The sequence below is a fragment of the Carcharhinus amblyrhynchos genome, chromosome 10 (assembly GCF_965287045.1).
Source record: "Carcharhinus amblyrhynchos chromosome 10, sCarAmb.v2.hapA, whole genome shotgun sequence".
Lineage (NCBI taxonomy): Eukaryota > Metazoa > Chordata > Chondrichthyes > Carcharhiniformes > Carcharhinidae > Carcharhinus > Carcharhinus amblyrhynchos.
In genome coordinates, this window is record NC_137333.1 from 90,643,180 (window position 1) to 90,666,590 (window position 23,411).

General features: G+C 44.6%; 1 protein-coding gene across 1 annotated transcript in view; it reads left to right on the forward strand.

The window, feature by feature from the left end:
- The window catches only part of LOC145349313 (von Willebrand factor A domain-containing protein 3B-like), a 119,571-nt gene that overhangs the window by 86,888 nt on the left and 9,272 nt on the right, over nucleotides 1–23,411 (forward strand). The window contains exons 22-25 of the mRNA XM_080197813.1: nucleotides 1,925–2,057; nucleotides 10,643–10,800; nucleotides 16,117–16,254; nucleotides 22,707–22,804. Coding sequence (XP_080053939.1) covers nucleotides 1,925–2,057; nucleotides 10,643–10,800; nucleotides 16,117–16,254; nucleotides 22,707–22,804 — 527 coding nt within the window. The remainder of the gene's footprint in view (nucleotides 1–1,924; nucleotides 2,058–10,642; nucleotides 10,801–16,116; nucleotides 16,255–22,706; nucleotides 22,805–23,411) is intronic.

Consider the following 23,411-nt stretch of genomic DNA (forward strand, 5'->3'; position numbering starts at 1 on the left):
ACACAACCTGAGCAGTGCTGAAAAAAAAAGACATTTGTCAAAGCTTTTTATCTTGCACTCATCAGGGTAATTGCAAAAATACCAATAGCAGGGAATTCAGCAACTTTATACTGCATGAGAACAGAGTGCTAATTGGTTGGCAAGTGGACTCTGCTTGGTAGATGCTTTGCCATGGCGAATGCACCAGTTGATGGTGACTGACAGTTAACTGCCGCGCATTGTTTGAAAAGTTAAACCAAGCGGCTTGACTCTGGTCAAAATATTGCTCTGAAGAATGAACCAGTGAATGGTTATCACTTATGTTTAGCTGAAACAGGTGCAATGTGTGTACATGTTCTTTCTGTTCACAATAAAAAAAATCCTGTGTCTTAATATATGTAGCTTCCAGTAGACACACATGCAGTGCACTGTGAGCCCAGCTGACAATTTTAAATTGGTTGTCAGCATGATATTTAGCAGACTGAAAATTAGTGTTGCCCAATCTCAGAATTGCATTCAGTGTCAGACACTGTGGGGGACCATGAATAAAACTCCCCTAGCCCGCCACAAAGGCCCCCACAATTGGAGCTGGCACTTCTTTCCATCCCTTCCCCCAACAGTCAATGCCAGCACCACTAGCTTCTTCCCCCTCATCCGCACTCCCAAGTATTAAACCCCTTCCCTTCTACCCTCCACCCAGACAGCCGAAGCAGACACCCACCCCTCCTCCACCAAATGGCGACTGCCGGCATCCCCAACTCCCACGGCCATTCCTTGCCACCACCACATACAAATGAATCCCACCCCTCCAAGAGGCTCCCACTGTGGTCTGCACTGCCTAGCCCTGTCCCTCTCCCTCTCCCCTGCGGGGTATACTCACTACTGGGTGAACCTGTTGTATTCATCAATGTGAATATGCAACGGTGGGGTCAATAGATGACAAGGGGAGTGGGTTAATCATATTGAAATTCATGGAAATGTCTTTAAATCAGGTTGACGCCCATTGTGGCCAATGAGGGAGAAGGTTGGGGTGGGGGTGGTTGGTGAAAATCGGAAGTTGCGATCTCACCGGCGAGATCCACGACTTCCCGGTTTTGTCTCCTCTTGAGCTCCCGCCAGTAACCTCACGGAAGGCAAGAGTGGGTTTAAGATCCTGCCCTGTGTTTTGAGGTTTTGCAAACACCAGCTGGTTAGGTGTGGTCTGTACCTAGTCCGTTGCAAACAGTGGGAGGGACATGCTGTCTGATGCTATCCATCAGTGTTTGCGACCCGTGGTCTACATATCACGCAGACACGGGGAGAAGGTGCAAACTCAACACAGACGGTGACCCGAGGCCAGAATCGAACCTGGCGCTGTGAGGCAGCAGTGCTAACCGCTTTGCCTTTAGAACACAGCTCTTCATGATAAAGGTGCATTCCCACACCCACCCTCCCTGCTAACAATGTGAAATTAATGTTATTTATTGAATGTGTCGTTAACCTGAGGAGAAATTGTTCTGTAGACCCTGTAGTAAATGTACGATATTAGGTGCATTGACCCGAACAGGTGCCAGAGTGTGGCGCCTAGAGGAATTTCAGAGTAACTTCATTGCAGTGTTAATGTAAGCCTTACTTGTGACGAATAAATAGACTTAAAAAAAACTTTAAAATATTGTTAATGATGTTCTTTATGAATGGCGTTGGTCGAGGGAGAAAATCTTTCTGAATTTTCTTAAACCTGATCCAGGAAATAATTAATTTTATAGTTAACTCAAAATGAAAAACCCACCGTCTACATCTTATTACCACTATCACTGAAGCTGACGTAGCTAAGGAGAAACTAATTATAAAAGTATCTATGTTTAAGGTCTGCTTGTTTCATCGCATTCACAATATTATAAAGATGTCAAATTATCCCTTTGTAAAACTTGCCTTTGTGATTCCAATTTTAAACTTTCCTTCACAGGAACTGAATGATGTCCACAGAAACCATAATCCCAGTGTACAAAAAGACACGAAACAGCCAAGAAGAACACTGGACACCCTGAGAGGTCAGAGGGTAATCGCAAGGTCGGAGGTTGATGGCTTTTATTACCCAGGTAAGTTAGGTTGTTTCTTCTAAGAGGCCTAAGGTAATTTTTTTAAATTCAATTGTGGGACGTGGGCATCGCTGGCTGGCCAGCATTTATTGCCCATCCCTAGTTGCCCTTGAGAAGGTGGTGGTGAGTTGTCTTCTTGAATCGCTTCAGTCTATGTGCTGTGGGTTGATCCACAATGCCGTTAGGGAGAGAATTCCAGGATTTTGACTCAGCGAACGCGAAGGAACAGCAATATATTTCCAAGTCAGGACGGTGAGTGGTTTGGAGGGGACCTTCCGGGTGGTGGTGATCCCAGGTATCCGTTGGCTTTGTCTTGTTAGATGGAAGAGGTTTGGAATCTGTTTAGAGGTTTAGAGATTGCCAGGTAGGCAGGCGGTTAATTGTTCATTATAGCTGGTTACATTATGAAATAATTTTTGTTAACAGAAGGAAATTGGAATGAAGGAGTCATTTATGTTGAAATGTGTCCCGACCTTTAGGCTGATCAATTGGAAATGAACCTGTGCACATTTAATTCCAACTTACAATTGAAATTGTGACTATTCAGTTCAGAATTTCCCAGGATATTTGGCCACTTCCACAAAGCAAGAATGTATTCCATCATCACGCATCGAAATAATAAAACTCCACCAAGTAATAATGGCACTTTATTTCTATTGGAAGTAGTAGGTGTCAACGCCTCGGAGTCTAGAAATGCTACAACTGTATATCTTATGAGAACATATTCTCATAATTTCACATTATTTTCATAAAATACACAATACAAAGAGTGACAGTAAATTGCAACGTGGAAGATTTTTAGGGAACCAATATCTGTGAGGGAGGGAACAATGACTTCTGCACTTATCCATGGGACACATCAGCAACTCTGGGCAAAGAGCCACCAAGAATAGGTCCCAGCTGCAACAGATAAATATGGTACAAAGATGTCATGTAGGAATCTTGTTGCAGTGCCAGGAGGAGTGGGGAAGAGGTCGCGGGGAGGGGTGGAGGTTCTTGCCTACTGGTGGGATAACTAGTGAGCGATTTGCACTGCCTTTCTTTTGGGAAGGCCCACCAAACCACAAGCCAATCAGGCAGTCATTAGTGGGCCTGCCCCTCCCAGTCAAGACCCAGGGACAGAGGTCTCGCCTACCGAGTGCTGCCGGCCAATCTGAGAACGTCAACTCTTGTGTCAACTTGGTGCAGCCATAGCACTGAACTACTTAAGTGCCATGCACTTAAATGCATGTGTAAATACAGAGCTAAGCAGGCCTATAAAACTGTACTCCTGCCACATCCAGTTGCGAGTGGCGATGGACAATTAGCGGAACAGAGGAGGGGGCTTTACAAACACCTCCATCCCAAATGATAGGGAACCCATCCCAACGTAAAAGACGAAGTTGAAGGGGAGTCTAAAACTAGAGGGTGTAGATTTAACGTGAGAGGGGAGAGATACAAAAGGGTCCAGAGAGGCAATTTTTTCACTGAGTTTAAAATTTAAAGTTTAAGTTTATTTATTAGTGTCACAAGTAGGTTTACATTAACACTGCAATGAAGTTACTGTGAAAATCCCCTTGCATGCCAGAGGCAATGTTAGAAGCAGATACAATTTTGTCTTTTAAAAAGCATTTAGACAGTTATATGGGTGAGAGGGATGTGGACCAAATGCGAGCACTGGGACTAGCTTAGTGGTAAAAACTGTGCAGCAGGGACAAGTTGGGCTGAAGGGCCTGTTTCCATGCTGTAAACCTCTGAGTCTATGACTCTCAGTGCTTGCAACCATTTTCATTGAGAAGTGCCGAGTAGATGATCCGTCTTGGCCTTCTCCCAAGACCTCCATCACCACAGATGCAAGTCTTCAGCGACTTTGCTTCACTTTAAATGCAACAATATGATGGGCCCTGACAATATACCGGCTATGACACTGAAAACCTCTGCTCAACTTAAGCCATCAGCTGCCTCCGCTGCAGTGGAATTTTGGTGACTCAGGAGTGTGAAACATCGAGGGAGACGATTCTCCCAAACCACTATGGTGCTCCAGTAGTGCAACAGACGGGGAAATATCAACGGAGGTCATATAGCAGGCTCCCCGCTGGGTGCTATGGCCTCTGCGAGTTTCCAGGGCCAGGATTTCTGACATCATCAGCTCCGCGCCGGAAATTGGTGCGGAGCTGATTTCTACATTTAAATCGGGACTTTCTATCATTAGCAGGCCTGTGACTGAAGTCTCCAGGCCCGCTCACCTCTTCCCTGCCTCCCACCAGGAGTATTTCACCTCAATAGTTTTACAACAGGTCTCCACCAACAGGGAGCTGGCGGGCCGACCCTGCCAGATGAAGGCGATACATGAAGGCCCCCCCCAGGAGGTTGAGGGTAAGGGAAGGGCGCCCCCCTGGGCAGTGTGGGCCCCCTCGCACTCGCAAAAGTGGCAATTCTCAAAAGGGCACCTTGGCACTGCCCACTGGACATTGGGCAATGCCAAGGGGTTGGGGTCAGAGGGGGTGGGGCCTGCAGCAAATGGAAATAGGTGAAGGTGGATGGGGAGGGTCCTTTGCATAGGGATCGGAGGGAGAGAGAGGGAGAGGGAAGAGGTGATCGCGGCTGGCCATCTGGATGGGGTGGGACTGCTGAGGTGGGATCATAGAAACATGGAAGTTTATAGCCTGGAAACAAGCCCTTCGGCCCAACTTGTCCATGCCGCCCTTTTTTAAAAAAAATCCCTAAGCTAATCCCAATTGCCGCATTTGGCCCATATTCCTCTATACCCATTGTACCCATGTAACTATCTAAATGCTTTTTAAAAGATAAAATTGTACCCCCCTCTACTACTATCTCTGGCAGCTTGTTTCAGACATTCACCACCCTCTGTGTGAAAAAAATTCCCCCTCTGGACCCTTTTAATCTCCCCCCTCTCACTTAAACCTATGCCTTCTAGTTTTAGATTCCCCTACCTTTGGGGAAAGATATTGACTATCTACTTTGTCTATGCCCCTCATTATTTTATAGACTTCTACAAGGTTTCCACTTAGCCTCTTAAGCTCCAGAGAACAAAGTCCCAGTCTACTCAGCCTCTCCTTATAACTCAATCCATCAAGTCCCGGTAGCATCCTAGTAAATCTTTTCTGCACTCTTTCTAGTTTAATAATATCCTTTCTATAATAAGGTGACCAGAATTGCTCACAGTATTCCAAGTGGCCTTACCAATGTCTGTCATCCCAACTCCTGTATTCAATGTTCTGATTGATGAAACCAAGCATGCTGAATGCCTTCTTCACCACTCTGTCATCTGTGACTCCACTTTCAAGGAACTATGAACATGTACCCCTAGATCTCTTTGTTCTGTAACTCTCCCCAACGCCCTACCATTACTGAGTAAGTCCTGCCCTGGTTCAATCTACCAAAATGCATCACCTCGCATTTGTCTAAATTCAACTCCATCTGCCATTCGTCAGCCCACTGGCCCAATTGATCAAGATCCCATTGCAATTGAAGATGACTTCCTTCACTGTCCACCAATCTTGGTGTCATCTGCAAACTTATTAAACATGCCCACTATATTCTCATCCAAATCATTAATATAAATGACAAACAACAGTGGTGTTGGGACTGCTGGAGTCGGGATTTGGGTTACCAGGGTGGGTGTGAGGACATGGCTGCCGGCAGGAGCGGGGTGGGGGGCGTTGTTGGGGGGGGGTTGTTGGGGGGGCGGTGGGGGTGGGGGATGGTGTGGGTCAGGGAGATGGGAACTGGTGGGGTGGACTTGGGGGAGCTGTCACTGGGAGATGTCCAGGAGGCCAATGATCAGGAGGTGGGGAGTTGCACGGCCAGTGATGCAGGGCTGTGGGGCTGGCCAGTGATTGGCCGACAGTGCGGGGCCACTGCATATGTACCGATCTCCGCTCTGACAGATTGGCTCATGTGCAGTGACCTGCTCAGTGCTATGCTTCTGGCCTGTCTAGTGGGAACAGGCCCTGCCTCCAGATTTTCACCGTGAATCTCTCTCTGGGGCACTCTGCAGCACAAAGTGTGGGAGTTTCATTTTCAGAATTACATAAAATCAGCACTTGGAATTTTTGGGAGAATCTTGTTCCAAATGTGCAGGTTAGACCAGGTAAAAGTTTTGAACTTGGCATATTTATTTGGATAGCCAGGATGCTCCTTTGGAGAGGTAAGCTATCCCTTTGGATATGGTTTTGGGAGAGGTAAGGAACACTTTGGGAAAAGTAAGGTGCCTTAAAAGTACATTAATTCATTGGAACTGTCAAGCTGTCAAGCTGTTGAAGAATTATCAAAGAATGGTCAAGCTGCCAAGGAACTGTCAAATTGTCAAAGACCTGTCAAAGAACTGGTGAGAATTGTCAGAAGAACGTTTTGGCTGTCAAGGAACTGTCAAAGCTGTGAAAAAGAACTCTCAAATTTTACTAGGTGTGTTGACGTGTAGGGGTAAGGGCAAAGGATTGTGGTTGGGGGACATGGGTTGGCAGGAGTTGACACTGAGTTGGCATAATGATGGGGATGGGTAAGGAGTATCGATAGGCATAGGGGGAATAAGGGCATGTAGGGTTTGAATAGTGGGGCATAGGTTGGCATAGTGGGTTTAAGGGGCCATGGTAGCATGAGTGGCATGGGGGCTGTAGAGAGTAGGTGGGAGACATGACCTGTCATAAATTGGTATGGATGAGGCATGGGGAAGAGGGTGGGCTAGAGAGTTGCTTTTTGTTTTAATTGTTTTTAAAAAAAGTAACTTAAACACAGTGCTAGGTCACAGAGACATGTCTTCCACCCAGATTGCCTCTGGAAATGGCAGCCTCTGCGTTCATTGTGAGGCTGGTATACCTGGCCTCTAATCCATCCCACCCCCCAGAATGAAAATCTAATCTGCAGGTGGCCATGTTTACAGGTTGGCTACTCAGAACTGGGAATTACCCCATCTCTGCACATCTAACCTGGGAGGGAAAACCTGGTCCCTGGTATTACAATCCCTGTAGAGAATTAACAAAAAAATGAATGCCCAGTAACCAACTCAAAGGATCACACAACAAGATTTCATTTTTTAAGGCTTTTACATCAACAAACACATGAAAATCAACATAATCTAAACATTGCCTATAAGTTACAGCGCATCTCTGCGGAATTATGTCTTTACAGAAACCAGCCCAAAGTTACTTCCAGCTCCCAATGGACTTGTTTCTCTCCAAAGTGGGGCCAGTGGTGTTGTGCTATTGTCGCTGGATTGGTAATCCAGAGATCCAGGTTAATGCTCTGGGCACCCAGGTTCAAATCCCCCCCTTGGCAGATGGTGACATTTGAATTCAATAGAAATCTGGAACTTAAGTTTAATTAATTGCTGATTCTTGTAAAAACCCATTTGTCATCCTTGTCTGGCCTGCATGTGATTCCAGATCCATAGCAATTAAAGGCGCTTAGTGATGTGCAACTAATGCTAGCCCAGCTAGCAATACCCACATCCTGTGAATGAATGAAAAAAAAGTATCTGTCAAAAATTGTTTCCTTCAGTACTCCGAGAATTCCCAAACTGACTTTGAGCAGCGAGCAACTAGTTCTTCTGGCCAGTCCAGGATGAATCTTCCAGCATCCTTAAATTTCCACATCTTTTTGACCAGAGAACAAACTCCCATCAACATCTGGCCTGGTGGCTAACAGAGAACCATTTCCCCTCTTGATAGAACCCTACAGTGCAGAAAGAGGCCATTCGGCCCATCGAGTCTGCACCAACCACAATCCCACCCAGGCCCTTTCCCCACGTCCCTACATATTTACCCACTAATGCCTCTAACCTATGCATCCCGGAACACTAAAGGATAATTTAGAATGGCTAATCAACCTAGCCCACACGTTTTTGGACTGTGGGAGGAAACCGGAACACCCAGAGGAAACCCATGCAGACACGAGGAGAATGTGCAAACTCCACACAGACAGTGATCTGAGCCAGGATTCGAGCCCAGGCCCCTGGAGCTGTGAAGCTGCAGTGCTAACCTCTGTGCTATCCTGCTGCCCACTGTTTACAGCAGTTGCTGTTTCCCTGTCTCTCTCTCTTTCTCACTCACTGGGACTCTCTTTCTTCCTCTCCTCTTTTTCTGTGACCTCTCTCTCTCACTCTCTGAATCAGTAGGTCGGCACATAGAAAAGAGGATGACAATTGACTAGAAACTGAACTGGATCATATATATAAATACTGTGTCTAAAACAGCAGGTCAAAGGCTGGGAATTCTATGACAAGTGACTCAACTCCTGACTCTCCAAAGTCTGTCCATTATCTACAAGTCACAAGTCAGGTGTGTGATGGAATATTCTCCACTTATCTGAATGACTGCAGCTCCAATAACACTCAAGAAGCTTGACACCCCATCCACCACCTTTACTTCCTCCACCACCCTTACACAGTGACAGTAATATGTGCCACTTGCAAGGTGAACTGTAATAACTCACGGAGGCTCCTTTAATAATACCCTGCAAACCACAACCTCTGCCACCTAAAAGAACAAGGATGCAAAGGAACACCACAGTCTGTAGTGGGTCAAAACTCAAACAATGACGAGACATTGTTGGCCGACTGTAGGACTTGAACAGCAGGTTAGGTGTAAAGATTTGCATTCTAATCAGTAATCTGTAAACTGTCTGTGCTTTATATGCTCTGTCTGAGGCCAGAACTCTCCATTCACCTGACAAAGGGACTAACCCTGAAAGCTAGTGATTCTACTATCAAATAAATTGGTTGGACTTAAACCTGGTGTTGTCAGACTTTTTACTGTGTTTACCCCAGTCCAACGCCGGCATATCCACATTCTGTCTATATCAACAGGAATGAAGCAGAAATGGTCAAAAGCTTCAAGTTTTTCAATGTCCAGATCACCAATAACTTGTCTTGGTGCCTCATTGCTGACACTATAGTTAAGAAAGCCCACCAATGCCTCTAATTTCTCAGAAAACTAAGGAAATTTGGCATGTCAGCTACAACCCTCACCAACTTTTACAGATGCACCATAGAGAGCATTGTATGTGGTTATACCACAGCTTGGTTTGGCTCCTGCTCTGTCCAGGACCGCAAGAAACTACAAAAGGTCATGAATGTAGCCCAGTCTATCACGCAAACCAGCCCCCCATTCATTGATTCTGTCTACACTTCCAGTTGCCTCAGCAAAGCAGCCAGCATAAATAAGGACTCCATGCACCCCAGTCATTCTCTCTTCCACCTTCTTCCATTGGGAAAAAGATACAAAATTCTGAGGTCATTTATCAACCGACTCAAGAACAGCTTCTTCCCTGCTGCCATCAGCCTTTTGAATGGACCTACCTCGCATTAAATTGACCCTTCCCTACATCCTAGCTATGACTATAACACTACATTCTGCATTCTTTACTTTCATCCTCTATGAAAGGTATGCTTTGTCTTTATATCGCACAAGAAACAATACTTTTCACCATATATTCATACATGTGACAGTAATAAATCAAATCTGAAACACCAACTCATTCACCATCCTGACTTGGAACGATATAGCCTTTCCTTCACTGTCACGGGATTAAAAACCCAGAACTCCTTTCCTAACAGCACTGTGGTTATGCCTACACCACATGGATTACAGTTCCATCATAACATTATGGACTCTTAACTTTTCTGTGAGGTGACCTCACAGTCATGGAGCAGTATTGAGTCACTACAAGACTAACTAAAATACCTAACGGCACAGTGACAGCACCAACCCTCTGTGGACTATAGGAGCACAAAAGTAAAGCTCATCACCAGCTTCTCAAGGTAACTATGGGTGGACATTGTTTGGTTTGACAATGGTGCTCACATATTGAGAATTCCTAGATTAAAACACAAGTCTTTTGGCTGCTTTTAGTTGATAAAGACAAACTGTCTCTGTGACTTGTCCTTAACACAATATTTAAATATTTAAAATTATTCAAAGCATTGTTGTGGGAAAACAGCACTATATTCATTGAACCCCTACAGTGCAGAAGGAGGTCATTTGGCCCATCGAATCTGCACTGACTTTTCGACAGAGCATCCCACCCAGGCCCGATCCCCGTAACCCCATGTATTTAGCCCATTAATCCTCTAGCCTACACATCTTGAGACACTAAGGGGCAATTAAGCATGGCCAATTAACCTAACCTGCACATCTTTTGGACTGTGGGAGGAAACCGGAGTGCCTGCAGGAAACCCACAGAGACATGGGGAGAACGTGCAAACTTCAAATGGGCAGTCACTCAAGGCCAGAATCAAACCAGGATCACTGGCGCAGTGAGACAGCAGTGCTAAGCACTGTGCCAGCATGCTGCCCTTATTAAGATAATCTTATTTTGAATTCTGATTTTGCAGCTCATAGGTTTCTCTCAATAAAACTATTTATATGCAAAATGATGCACATAAATATATCTTGAAATCAAAGAGGAATGATTTAATTCGCTGGGTAACATTTTGTTCAGTTCTGTTTGATAAATCCAGCGTTTTCATTTTTTCGCTTTATTTACGCAGTTAATTTTATGTACATTCAATCACATTTAATTGGACCTTTTTACCCCACAACACATTGGTTTGTAGCCAGATTATTCATTTTTTTGTTCATTGAAAGGTTGTGGGTGTTCCTGGCCAGGCCAGCATTCGTTGGCGTCTCTTACTGCCTTTGAGAAGGTGGCGGTGAGCTGTTTCCTGGAATCATTGCAGCCCTTGTGGTGTAGGTACACCTGCAGCGTTGTTAAAAGGGGAATTCCAGGATCCGAGGATGATGAAGTAAGATAGATGTGTATCTGAGTGGGGACAGTGTGTGTTACCTGGAGGGGAACTTTAAGATGGCAGTGTTCTCATGTGCCTGATTCTCCTCTCCTGATGCTGCAGGTTTGGAAAGTGTTAGAAAATTAGGCCTTGGCAAGTTGCTGCAGTGCATCTTGTAGAATGAGGCACCGGCGGTAGGGGAAATGATTTTTCTAAACTGGAGGATAGGGCACCAATTAAGTGAGATGCTCTGTCATTTTTCCTGAGCATTTTTGAGTGTTTTTGTAACTGCAGTCACCCAGATGAGCAGAGAGTATTCCGTCACACTCCTGATTTGTGTCTTATTGATGTTTTTAAAGTTTATTTATGAGTATTACTAGTTGACTTAAATTAACATTGCAATGAAGTTATTGTGAAAATCCCCTAGTCGCCACACTCCGGTGCCTGTTCGGGTACACTGAGGGAGAATTTAGCATGGCCACTGCTAAATTCAACTAGCACATCTTTCAGAGTGTGAGAGAAAACCAGAGCATCCAGAGGAAACCCACGCAGGCATGGGGAGAACATGCAGACTCCGCACAGACAGTGACCCAAACTGGGAATTGAACCCAGGTCCCTGGCACTGTGAAGCAGAGTAAGTAGTCTCACAACACCAGGTTAAGTAATCCGTATACACAGGATCTGCTCAGATGAGGAGGATCGCAACAGGCACCTACATTTTAACCTGGTGTTGTGAAACTACTAACTGTGCCTACCCCAGTCTAACGCTGGCAACTCCACACACTGTGAGGCAGCAGTTCTAATGACCAATGTAAGGTCTTGGGGAGTCAGCAGGTGAGTTACTTGCTGCAGAATATTGATGGCTAAACCCTTTTCATTGGTGACACTAGCCTCGTATTCCAGAGTTTGTTCAATTTAAGGAACTGAATTTAAATTCTCCCGCTGCTGAGGTGGTATTTAAACTCATTAATCCAGGCCCTGATGCGCTGGTGCTGTGGCAGAACTGCAGTGTCAAAGTATCCAGTTGCACATGTGTTATCTTCAGCTATTGCTGTCGCAGTTTCTGAAAATAAAATATAAATGGGTTATATATTATTTATTAAACATTAAAATTCTGCTTGCATAATATATAGTTGCTAGGCATCCATATTAATATAACATTCCATTTTCAAGATTTATAAAGGGATTTGTTTAATGCTCTGACATTTGATTTTAAAATGAAGAGAAAAAGGCACTGGAATTATTATTTATGAATGGTTTTTGTCACAGTGTTGGCATCATCCTGCCCACGTTTCTTTGTCTGCTGTCTCTGTCTGCAATTGGCTTTGCAGCAGTAAAAAAACAGCTCTTAAAGATGATACAAATATAATGAAATTATTGAGCTCGCTGTGAAGTTGATACCAGTAAGTTGTCTGTTTTAAAGCCATTTAATAAGGCATTTCACTGGGGAGCAAATGGCGTAGTGGTATTGTCGCTGCACTAGTAATCCAGGGACCCAGGGCAATGTGGTGGGGACCTGTGTTTGAATCCCACCATAGCAGTTGGGGAAATTTGAATGCAAAAGAAATCTGGAATTAAAAGTCTAATGACGAACCATGAAACAATTGTCATAAAAACGCATCTGTGTCACTAATTTCCTTTAGGGAAGGAAATCTGCCGTTCCTACCCGGTCTGGCCTACATGTGATTCCAGAGCCACAGCAATGTGGTTGACTCTCAACTGCCCTCTGAAATGGCCTAGCAAGCCATTCAGTTTGAGGGCAACCAGGGATGGGCAATAAATGCTGGCCAGCCAGCAACAACCATACCCCATGAATGAATAAAGCAATATTGCTACGCCACTGTCTCCCCATGTATATAGTAAGTCAGAATGATGCCTCAAGTTTTCTTTATTATATCTCTGCTGTTCTAAGGAATTGTGACCAAACGTGTTGGTGTCAGAAAAGCCATAATTGATTTCACTAAAGGAGACACTCAGATTACACCCACGAGGTTTTTAATTCAGGTGGGAGGAGCTGCTCCTTGCCCCCCGTTGAAAGTAAGCAATTTTACTGTTACGTATTTGTAAAGTAGCAGTATTGTCTGTGAGGTATAAAAAAAAATCTTTTATGAATGCATGTGGGCTCGAATCACTTGTAGGGAGAAGTGTCACGCCTGCTCACCTGGGAAACAGGATTTAGATGGTCCAGGATATCCTGTAACAAGAGGCGAAGAACTGCCAATGGCTGAAATCTGAAATAAGAAGGCCAGACAATGCTGGAGGTTCTCAGCAGGTCTGGCAGCATCTCTGGAGAGGAAAGCAGAGTTAATGGGCTGGTCTTAATGCAGCCTGTCTCAGCAGGAACAGGGCAGCCAGGCGCACTTCATCGCGGGAATCATCATGCAGAAGCAACCCTCCCCCCGCCACCCAAATTAAGTCGGAGGCTGGAAGAGGCATTATCTCTGGCTACTAGCATTAATGGACCAATTAGTATCCGTTTTCCCCTTAAGAACCAATTAAGACCCATTATCCCTGAGCCTGCCACAATTCAGCGGCCACTCAAGGATTAAGTGGTAGTCACATGACACTCCCACACTCCCCAGTGGCTGCCCAACAAGACCTGTCAGGTTTGTCAGTGGCCCTCTGGGGAGTAGTGTGTGGGGGAGTTAGGAGAGGGGGATGTGGGTGTGTGTTGATTCTTCATTCTCAGCCACTCTCTGCATGGTTGAGGGACTTGGCATTGGGGAATGGGGTCCACTGAAAGTTGCCTCCTGCCCTTGCCTTTTACCACCCCCTGTTCCCACCCTTCTATGATCCCTGTCCTGCTCAGACCTGGGGTCTCTCAATGATCCTGGGCCTCTGGTGGATCTGGTGGGGTTGGGCGGGGCGGGGTCATTTCCAGCAACTGCAGCTGCCCTGGTTTGTGCTCCTAGCAGTGAGGAGCCATCAGTCTCTACTTGGCAAACTGTTTCCAAACTAACCCCTCATTGAATCATGCAGCCCAGAAGGAGGAAATATAATTTTATTTATTTAAGTTAATTTGTTTATTAGTCACAAGTAGGCTTACATTAGCACTGCAATGAAGTTACTGTGAAAAGCCACTAGTCGTTACATTCCAGCGCCTGTTCAGGTACACTGAGGGAGAATTTAACCTGGCCAATGCACCTAACCAGCACGTCTTTTGGAGTGTGGGTGGAAACCAGAGTTCCCCGAGGAAACTCACGCAGCCACGGGGAGAACGGGGAGACAATGACCCAAGCCAGGAATTGAACCCAGGTCCCTTGCGCTGTGAGGCAGCAGTGCTAACCACTGTGCCACCTGATTGTCTATGTTGGTTCTTTGAAAGGATTATCCAATTAGTCTCACTTTTTCCACATAACATTGCTGTTTTTCTTCTCTAATATTCAACTCTAGAATCGACTTCCACTGTGCTTTCACACAATGGATTCCAGACCATCATAAACTGGTGCAAAAATTCACAAATCCCTTCAGTTTATTATCTGAAATCAGATTAATCAGGATCTGTTCTTTCTGTCATTTTCCTTGTTTACTCCATCATAAATACCTCTCCAGTATTCACTGATATCACTGTAACCCTCAACCTGTCCAAATTCACCTTTTTCTAAAGCACTAATTGATCCTGAAGTAGTTCCCTTCTCATTCATAGGATATGGCTGGGCCAGCATTTATTGCTGTTCCCTAGTTGCCTTTAACTGTTGTCCAAAGGGCATTTTGAGAGTCAACCACATTGCTGTGGGACTGGAGTCACATGTAGACTTGAACAGATAAGGACGACACATTTCCTTTCCTCTTATGGCTGTTGGCAGTGCTCCAAAAGTTTGTGCTACCAGATAAACCTATTGGACTTTAACCTGGTGTTGTGAGACTACTTACTGTGCCCACCCCAGTCCAATGCCGGCAACTCCACATCATGACTATCGACAATAATTTCATGGTCATCATTAGACTTTTAATTTGAGATTTTCTTTGGTGAATTCAAATTCGAACCTAATGTCCCAGAGCATTATTCTGGGGGTCTCTGATTTTCTTGTTCAGTACCAATGTGCCACAACCTCCCCATATTACATTTGCATAGCTGTGGATGGGAACAATTTCTTTTTATCTCATTGTATGTTTATATTTGAAGAGTCATTGTCTGAAATAAACATGTTGTTTACTTCCTCCTTAACTAAAAGATCTGTATCTGTTTCCCATACAAGATGCCTGCGCTCCTCTAATTCACCCTCAAGCATCCCCAATTTTACTTGCTCTGTTGATGGTGGCTGTGCCTTCAATTGCGAGGCCCCAAACTCTGCAACAGCTTCCCTACCCCCCCGACTTTCTTTCCTCCTTCAGGTCGCTCCATAAACCTTACCAGTCTGACCAAACCTTTGGCCATTACTTTGTGGCTTGGTATGAAATTTTGTTTTATAACATCCCAGTGAAAGCACCTTAGAATGTTTTATAATGTTAATGGTGCTTTATAAAGTGGTGAGGAAAGCTAATGACATGCTGGCCTCCATAGCTACAAGATTTGAGTATAAAAGTAAAGATGTCTTGCTGCAGTCGTACAGGACATTGGTGAGGCCATTCCCTGAGCATTGTGTCTCCTGGTCTGAGGAAGGACATTCTTGCTATTGAGGGAATCCAGCGAAGGTTCACCAGACTGATTCCTGGAACGGCAGGACTGACATATGAAGAGACAATGGATGGACTGGGCTTATACTCACTAGAATTTAGAAGGATGAGAAGGGATCTCATAGAAATGTAAAATCCTAATGGGACTAGACAGGCTAAATGTAGGAAGAATGTTCCTGATGTTGGGGAAGTGCAGAAGTAGGGGTCAACTAATGATAGCAGATTTCCTTCCCCAAAGGACAATTCTTTCATGGTCATCATTAGACTTCTAAATCCAGGTTTTTGTTGAATTCAAATTTCACCATCTGCCCTGGTGGGTCTAAGAATAAGGACAAAGCCATTCAGGACTGAGATGAGGAAGAACTTTTTCGCTCAGAGAGTTGTGAACCTGTGGCGTTCTCTACCACAGAAAACTGTTGGTGCCATTCGTTAGGTATGTTCAGAAGGGAGCTGGATGTGGCCCTTGAGGCGAAAAGGATCAAGGAATATGAAGAGAAAGTGGGAGTGGGACACTGGAAGTGCGTGATCAGCCATAATCATATTGGTGTAGGCTCGAAGGGTCAAATGGCCTACTCCTGCACCTATTTCCTATGGTTCTATAAAATCCAAGTTGTTGTTGTTGTTCCTGTCCCCCTTTCCTTATGTACATCATCCCATATCTATTGACATTAAAATTGACTTTCTAAGGTTAACTTGATGTTATTTAATAATTTTCAGGTGGGTGACTTTATCCTGGCACGTAGTGATGCAGAGTTTGAAAATGAATGTTACCGACCCAGTGTGGTCATAGCAACTCCAAACAGACCAACACCATCTGATAAATTTTATACAATTCTGAAATATAATAACAAAACGGTGAGTAGGTTTGGATGATTTAAAATAAATACTTTTTCTCCTATGATTCACACCAATCAATTTATTAAGGGAGTAACAAGAGATGTTATGAAGATTATTTCGGTCAAACATTAAATGAGTCAGTTAAACATTTGGGAACCTCACAAACTCAATTTCTAGGCCCCTCAGCTGCCTCAGGCTTAATGAGAGTGTTACCCATTTCTGTATAACTTTGAGTTGAGCTTCCAATATCGCATCGTTCTCCATCTTACAGAATAAGGAGTACATGTTGCGGCTTTATAAAACTTTGGTTAGGCCATACTTAAAGTATCTCATTCAATTCTGATTGTCACATTACAGGAAGGACATGGAGGTTTTGGAGAGGTTGCAGCAGAGGTTTACCAAGATGCTGCCTGGAATAGAGGGCATGAGCTATAAGGAGAGGCTGGACAAACTACGGTTGTTTTTTCTAGAACGGCAGAGGCTGAGGGGAGACTAGAAAATGAGAATAGAGATAGGGTTGACAGTCAGAATCTTCTTTCCCAGAATTAATATGTCCAGTACCAGGAGGCATGCGCTTAATGTGAGAGGGGAAATTTCAAAGGAGATGATTTATAAGGATGTTGCCAGGGACTGAGTTATAGGGAGAGATTGGACAGGTTAGGACTTTTTTCTTTGGAGCGTAGGAGACTGAGGGGTGATCTTATAGGGGCGTATAAGAGCATGAGAGGCATGGATAGGGTGAATGCATTCAGACTTTTTCGCAGGATTGGGGAATCAAGAACTAGAGGGCATAAGTTTAAGCAAAGAGAGGAAAGAATTAATGGGAACCGGAGGAGCAACCTTTTTACACAGAGGGTGGTATGTATGTGGGATGAGTTTCTGGAGGAAGTGGTTGAGGCAGGGACATTGATGATATTTAAAAGGCATTTGGACAGATACACGGATAGGAAAGGTTTAGATATGGGCCAAATGCAGGCAAATGGGGTTAGCTTAGATAGGCTTGTCTGTCTCTGTGCCGCAGATTCTATGATCCTATGTGAGGGGCAAGTTTTTTACACAGAGTGGAACGTGCTGCTAGGAGTAGCGGTGCAGGCAGATACAATAGGGCCAATAAAGGGGCTTTTAGATAAGCACATGAAAATGAAAAGAGCAGAGGGATATGGAGCAAGGGCAGGCAGAAGGATTAGCTTAACTTGGCGGCACGTCAGCACAACATCATGGGCCAAAGGGCCTGTTTCTGTGCCCTACTGTTAAATGTTCTGTGAAAAGTTGCTGGAAAAATTGAGGTAAATGGTATGAGGGAAATGATTGAGAGTTGATTGAAGGATGACAAACACTGCGGTTAAAAATCACGTTCTTTTTATAGTGCAGAACAGTTGGAAATTCTGCCAAAGATGTCAGTTTTGAGAAGAGTTTTGTTTCTCAAGGGATGGATGATTTGGACTTGAGCACAGACAGCGTGGGAGTCTTGTGGCGCAGTGGGTAGTGTGTCTGCCTCAGAGCCAGGTTCGAGCCCCATCCCCAGACTTGAAGGCCAAGGAAAGTGCCCAATTCCTCATGCAGCTGAACAGGCAGCCTGCAAATCATCCCAATACATGTCAGTGGGAGTGGGAGAGATTCCTGGCCAACCAGGTGATGAAAAGAGTACTGGAGCCTCTACCATCACTAACCATAGCTCCAGACTGCAATGTACATATAAACCACAGCAACACTGACTCTCTGAGCAAACTGTAGCTCACCAACACCACAGAGAACACCATCAAATCTACTAACGATACAAAAGTAGATGGCTTGGCAAATAATGAGGAGGTTCAGCAGAATGATGCTTATTGCAGCCAGAGCAATGGGAGCTTTTATAAAATTATGAACAGTTTTGATGACCAGCCTGGCTGGTCGGCCAAGCTAAGACTTTATTCCTTTGATTGTAGGAGAATGAGGGGGTGACCTTATTGAGGTGTATAAAATCGTGAGGGGCACAGATAGGATGAACGCACATAGTCTTTTTCCCAGGGAAGGGGCATTGAAAACTTGAGGGCATAGGTTTAAGGTAAGAGGGGATAGATTTAAAAGGGACCTGAGGGGCAACTTCTTCACACAGAGGGTGGTGTGCATACGCAATGCCAGAGGATGTCGTTGAAGCAGGTACAATGGCAACATTTAAAAAACATTTGGATAAGTACAAGGACGGGAAAGGTTTAGAGGGATAGGGGACAAACACGAGCAATTGGAACTTGCTGGAGGCCACCACTGTCAGCATGGATCAATTGAGTTGAAGGGCCTGTTTCTGTGCTGTGTTGCCCTATGACACTACAAGATTGTGGGGAAACAGTGGATGACTATGTAGATTGTAGATAAGGACATAGGGAGAGATTGGAGAAATGGCTAATCTTAGAGCCACAGGGAATGGTTGAGCCAAAGACCATTGCGCCTATTAAGCGAAAAATAACTAAATATGGTTGGAGAGCTGGCCAGTAGGATTAGATTTGGATTATTCTCGAAAATAGCCAGGACAGACATCAAGGGCCGAACATTCAATCAGAACCACTTGTCTTTTTGTTTAAAGATATACGCGATCATAATAAAGGAATTATAGATAAAAAGAGAGTAGGATATTTAATCCTTGCTTTCATGTTTACTTTATAAGCCACTTAATCCCTTCTTGCTCATGATACCATCTGAACACAGACAGTAAATTACCATATGGTAGATGTATGCCAGCTGACTTGGTAGTCTGGTGGAGCAGATCTTTATAGAAACCACCTGATTTTCATCCAATGAAAATACGCCCCCTTAGATGATTCACTTGCAATTCTGGAAATAAATCAGTATCCCTCAGAATTGCTGGACTTCTGTTCCATTGGATGGGATTGTAGATCACAGAGGTATAAACAGGTAAAATAAAAAAGCTACTTTGTACTCTGAAATATGGTGCTCTGGGCAGTGGTGGCACAGTGGCATAATGGTTAGCACTGCTGCCTCACAGTGCCAGGGACTTGGGTTCAATTCCCGGCTGGGGTCACAGTCTGTGTGGAGTTTGCATGTTCTCCCCATGTCTGTGTGAGTTTTCTCTGGGTGCTCTGGTTTCCTCTCACCGTTGGAAAGCCAGGCGCCAGAGTATGTGGGCTTGGGAAATTTCACAGTAACTTCATTGCAGTGTTAATGTAAGCCTTACTTGTGACTAATAAATAAATAAACTTTTAAGTAAGCTGTTTTGGATTAAAAGAATCCCTAAAAATCTTAAGATTATGTTTTTTTTTGCGTTTTAACGGGCGGAAAGAACAGAAAATGTTCAAATCCTTTCGAATCAATATATCTTTTTCATTCTGAATTAAAATACCTGTCTGAAAATCAAATTGGACGCAGTTGGTTAAATTGCATGTAACTTCTGGAGTCAATTGCAGTGTGTGTGTTTGTTGCAGATTATTTTGTAATAGCGTCAACGTTCACAGCATTGATTTGGTTTGATCTTCCATCTTTGGTGTATGAAATATGCAGTCAGCTCCACTAGGGAAATGTCGCTGCACTGAGATGTAAAATCAGATCAGTGGGGAGCGCCTGTGGAATGAAAGGAATACATCATGAATTGAGCTGACTGCCAAGCTGTCTCATATACCAGTTAAAGTTTAAAGAACCCAACGCCTGACCGCTTTGCTTTTGGGGGTTTGCAAGCTTATCCCGACCGCCAGGAGGAGTTTTATGTTTATCTATCTGCACAGTTCAGATGCCATAATTGAACATCTGAGTATGTTTATCCAGGAATTGACTGGTATTAACACTACAGAGTGGAATTTAATTTTACGGAGATCACTATATTGCCGCAAAATTATAAACACTTTTCTGCTCACCTCATTGTTTTTTTGGTGAATAGATTCCCTGCCGTGCAGAGGGAGGCCATTTGTTAAGTCACGGGTAGATAGATTTCTGATCGATAAGGGAATTAAAGGTTATGGGGAGAGGGCGGGAAAGTGGAACTGATCCACTTCAGATCGGCCATGATCTTATTGAATGGCGGGGCAGGCTCGAAGGGCTAGATGGCCTACTCCTGCTCCTATTTCTTATGTTCTTATGAAGCTGCCTCTCTGGGCTCTTGGCAAGCTTACCAAGATGAGAAGGGCCCGATCTGCTGGGCAAGTGGTTTTACAGCAACGCTTGCAGGCACAGAGGTGAAGAAACAGGAATACTACCGCCCCACCCTCCCCACCCCATGCCCAATCTGGCTTATCAGGGCGGCGAGTCTGTAAGACTGGGCAGGAGGCAAAAAAAACTGAGTTCACGCCTGGATTCTCACTTCTCGCAATGATACCGAACCTGTTCTCCTGGCGAACAGGCGCGCAAGGCTGATTTAAAGATTTATTAGCTGATTTGAATGTGACTGAAGTAAGCTGCAGCCAGATGTTGCGGGACAACCATAATTAGTAATTCCCGGAATAGCACAAAAATCCATCAAATCTCAGGCTATTCGTTATGCTCCAAAAAGGAAGAGCCACATGACGAACTATGCTAATTAGAACTAGTACTGTGTGACCGATCTGCATATGTAAATTGGCTGATTAGAAAACAGATTCGGATTTGGGGCGTGTGTTTCCTACGCCGCTCAGAGACCCGGATCATCACAGTGTGCTAACAAGTCGTAATTTTTCAGCACTCTGGCAGCTCTGAAATAACCTCGCTTTGCTAACCAGCGCTGCAAATTCCTGTCACGTAACCAAATCATAATGGGCTTGCTGCATTTAGTTTTATATCCACCATTTTCACTCTTTTTAAAGCCTAGTTTAACGGCAAACAACAGTTGTGACTGCCAAAACCACTCTGCTTGCACTTAATTCCTTCATCCTAAAATAATTCAGATCCCCAGGGGTGTTGACAGGATGGATGTGGACAGGATGTTTCCTCTCGTGGGAGAATCTAGAACTAGGAGCCACTGTTTAAAAATAAAGGGTCACCCATTTAGGGCAGAGGTGAGATTTTTTTTCTCTCTCTCAGAGGATTGTGAGTCAGTAGAATTCTCTGCCTTTAGAAGGCAGTGGAAGCAGAGTCTAAGGCAGAGGTGGATAAGGAAGGGGATGAAAGGTTATCGGGGGGTAGGTGAGAGGTTACAATCTGATCAGCCCTCGTTGGAGTAGAGAAAACTGAGGGGCGACCTGATCGAGGTGTACAAGATTATGAGGGACATGGACGGAGTGGGTAAGGAGCTGCTATTCCCCTGAGTTGAAGGTTCAGTCACGAGGAGACATAGTTCAAGGTGAGGGGTGGGAGCTTTGAGTGGGGGGGGATGTGAGGAAAATCATTTTTACCCAGAGGGTGGTGACAGTCTAGAATGCGCTGCCTGGGAGGGTGGGAGAGGCGGGTTGCCTCACATCCTTTATAAAGTACCCGGAAGAGCACTTGGCACATCATAACAGTCAGGGCCAAATGCTAGCAGATGGGACTAGGTGGGAGTTCAGGTGCTTCAAGTGTGTCAGTGCGGACTCAATGGGCCGAAGGGCCTGTATGATTCTATAAGGGATGATCGCAGAAGAATTATTCCCTAATGTGAGGGTGGTTCTTCTGGCTCTTCCCGCAGGGGGGATTTTCTGGTCCCGTCGACAGCGAACCCTCACCATGGATTTTCCGGCAGTGGGGGTGCGGAATCAATGGGAAATTCCATGGACAGCATCGGTCAATGACACACAGCCTCCCACTCCCTGGAACCATGCTGAGGGGCAGGGGGAGACAAGAAAAATCACTTCCATATTTTTCCAAGAATCACTTGTTAATATGAGAGAAGCAGGGCAGGGGAGGGTCAATAGTAATTCTGTCAATGAAATGCAGTCATTATTATCTCTAGGAAAGCATTGACAGGACTGGTGCCGCCCAGTACAAAGACACACCTTATCAGGTTCATAGAATCATAGAACCCCTACAGTGCAGGAGGAAGGCATACGGCCCATCAGGTTTGTACCGACTACAATCCCACCCAGGCCCTATTCCCGTAACCCCACACATTTACCCTGCTAATCCTTCTGACATGAAGGTCAATTTAGCACGGCCAATCCACCTAACCCACACATCTTTGGAGTGTGGGAGGAAACCGGAGCACCCGGAGGAAACCCACGCAGACACAGGGGGAACGTGTAGACTCCACATAGGCAGTGACCCGAGGCCGGAATTGAACCTGAGATCCTGGTGCTGTGCCCATTCCCCGATGCGACATTAGAGAGACAGGCTATAACATGTATTGACCACATTTGTTCCTAGGTTTGGTTGTGGGGAAAAAATAGTTGCAAGCAAGTTGAGAAAAATTGTGCTCGCTCCTGTCAAACTGTCAGTGAGAATGAATCTTTCAAATATGTTTTGAAACCTCTTGAGAGTTTATTTTGCTTAGAAGGCTTATTTTGAAGCCTGGTACATTCAGATGTGCATTATTTAAATTCATCTGCTGTTGTGTTGTTGGTCTAATTGAATCACAATGGTATGATTTGCTTCTGCAGGAACTTTCATTCCGTAGTGAACTGATTAAAATCAGCCAGACGCAGTATGTCAACATCAGCCGTTACGTAAGAGAGGTTCGGATTATGGATAACAAAAAGTGAGTACTAATTTACAGCCCCTCCCCCCAACACCATTTATAGGGGAAATCCCTTCCGCCAGTGAATTTGAGTAATCTGATTTGATTTATTATTGTCACATGTGTTAGCATACAATGAAAAGTATTGTTTCTTGCGCGCTATACAGGCAGAGCATGCCGTACATAGGGAAGGAAAGGAGAGTTCAGAGTGTAGTGTTACAGTCATAGCTAGGGTGTAGAGAAAGATCAGCTCAGTGCAAGGTAGGTCCATTCAAAAGTCTGGTGGCAGCAGGGAAGAAGCTGTTCTTGAGTCAGTTGGTACATGACCTCAGACTTTTGTATCTTTTTCTTGATGAAGGAAGGTGGAGGAGAGAATGTCAGGGAATGTGGGCCCTTAATTATGCTGGCTGCTTTTCTGAGGCAGCAGAAGTACAGACAGAGTCAATGGATGGGAGGCTGGTTTGCGTGATGGATTGGGCTACAGTCCTGACCCTTTGTAGTTTCTTGCAGTCTTGGGCAGCATGGTTTTATTCGTCAAAATGATTTCAGCAATGTGCAATCCTTAAAGACACAAATATTATCATTTAAAGTATTCTGGGTGAGATTTTCCAAGATTTCCTGCTGGTAA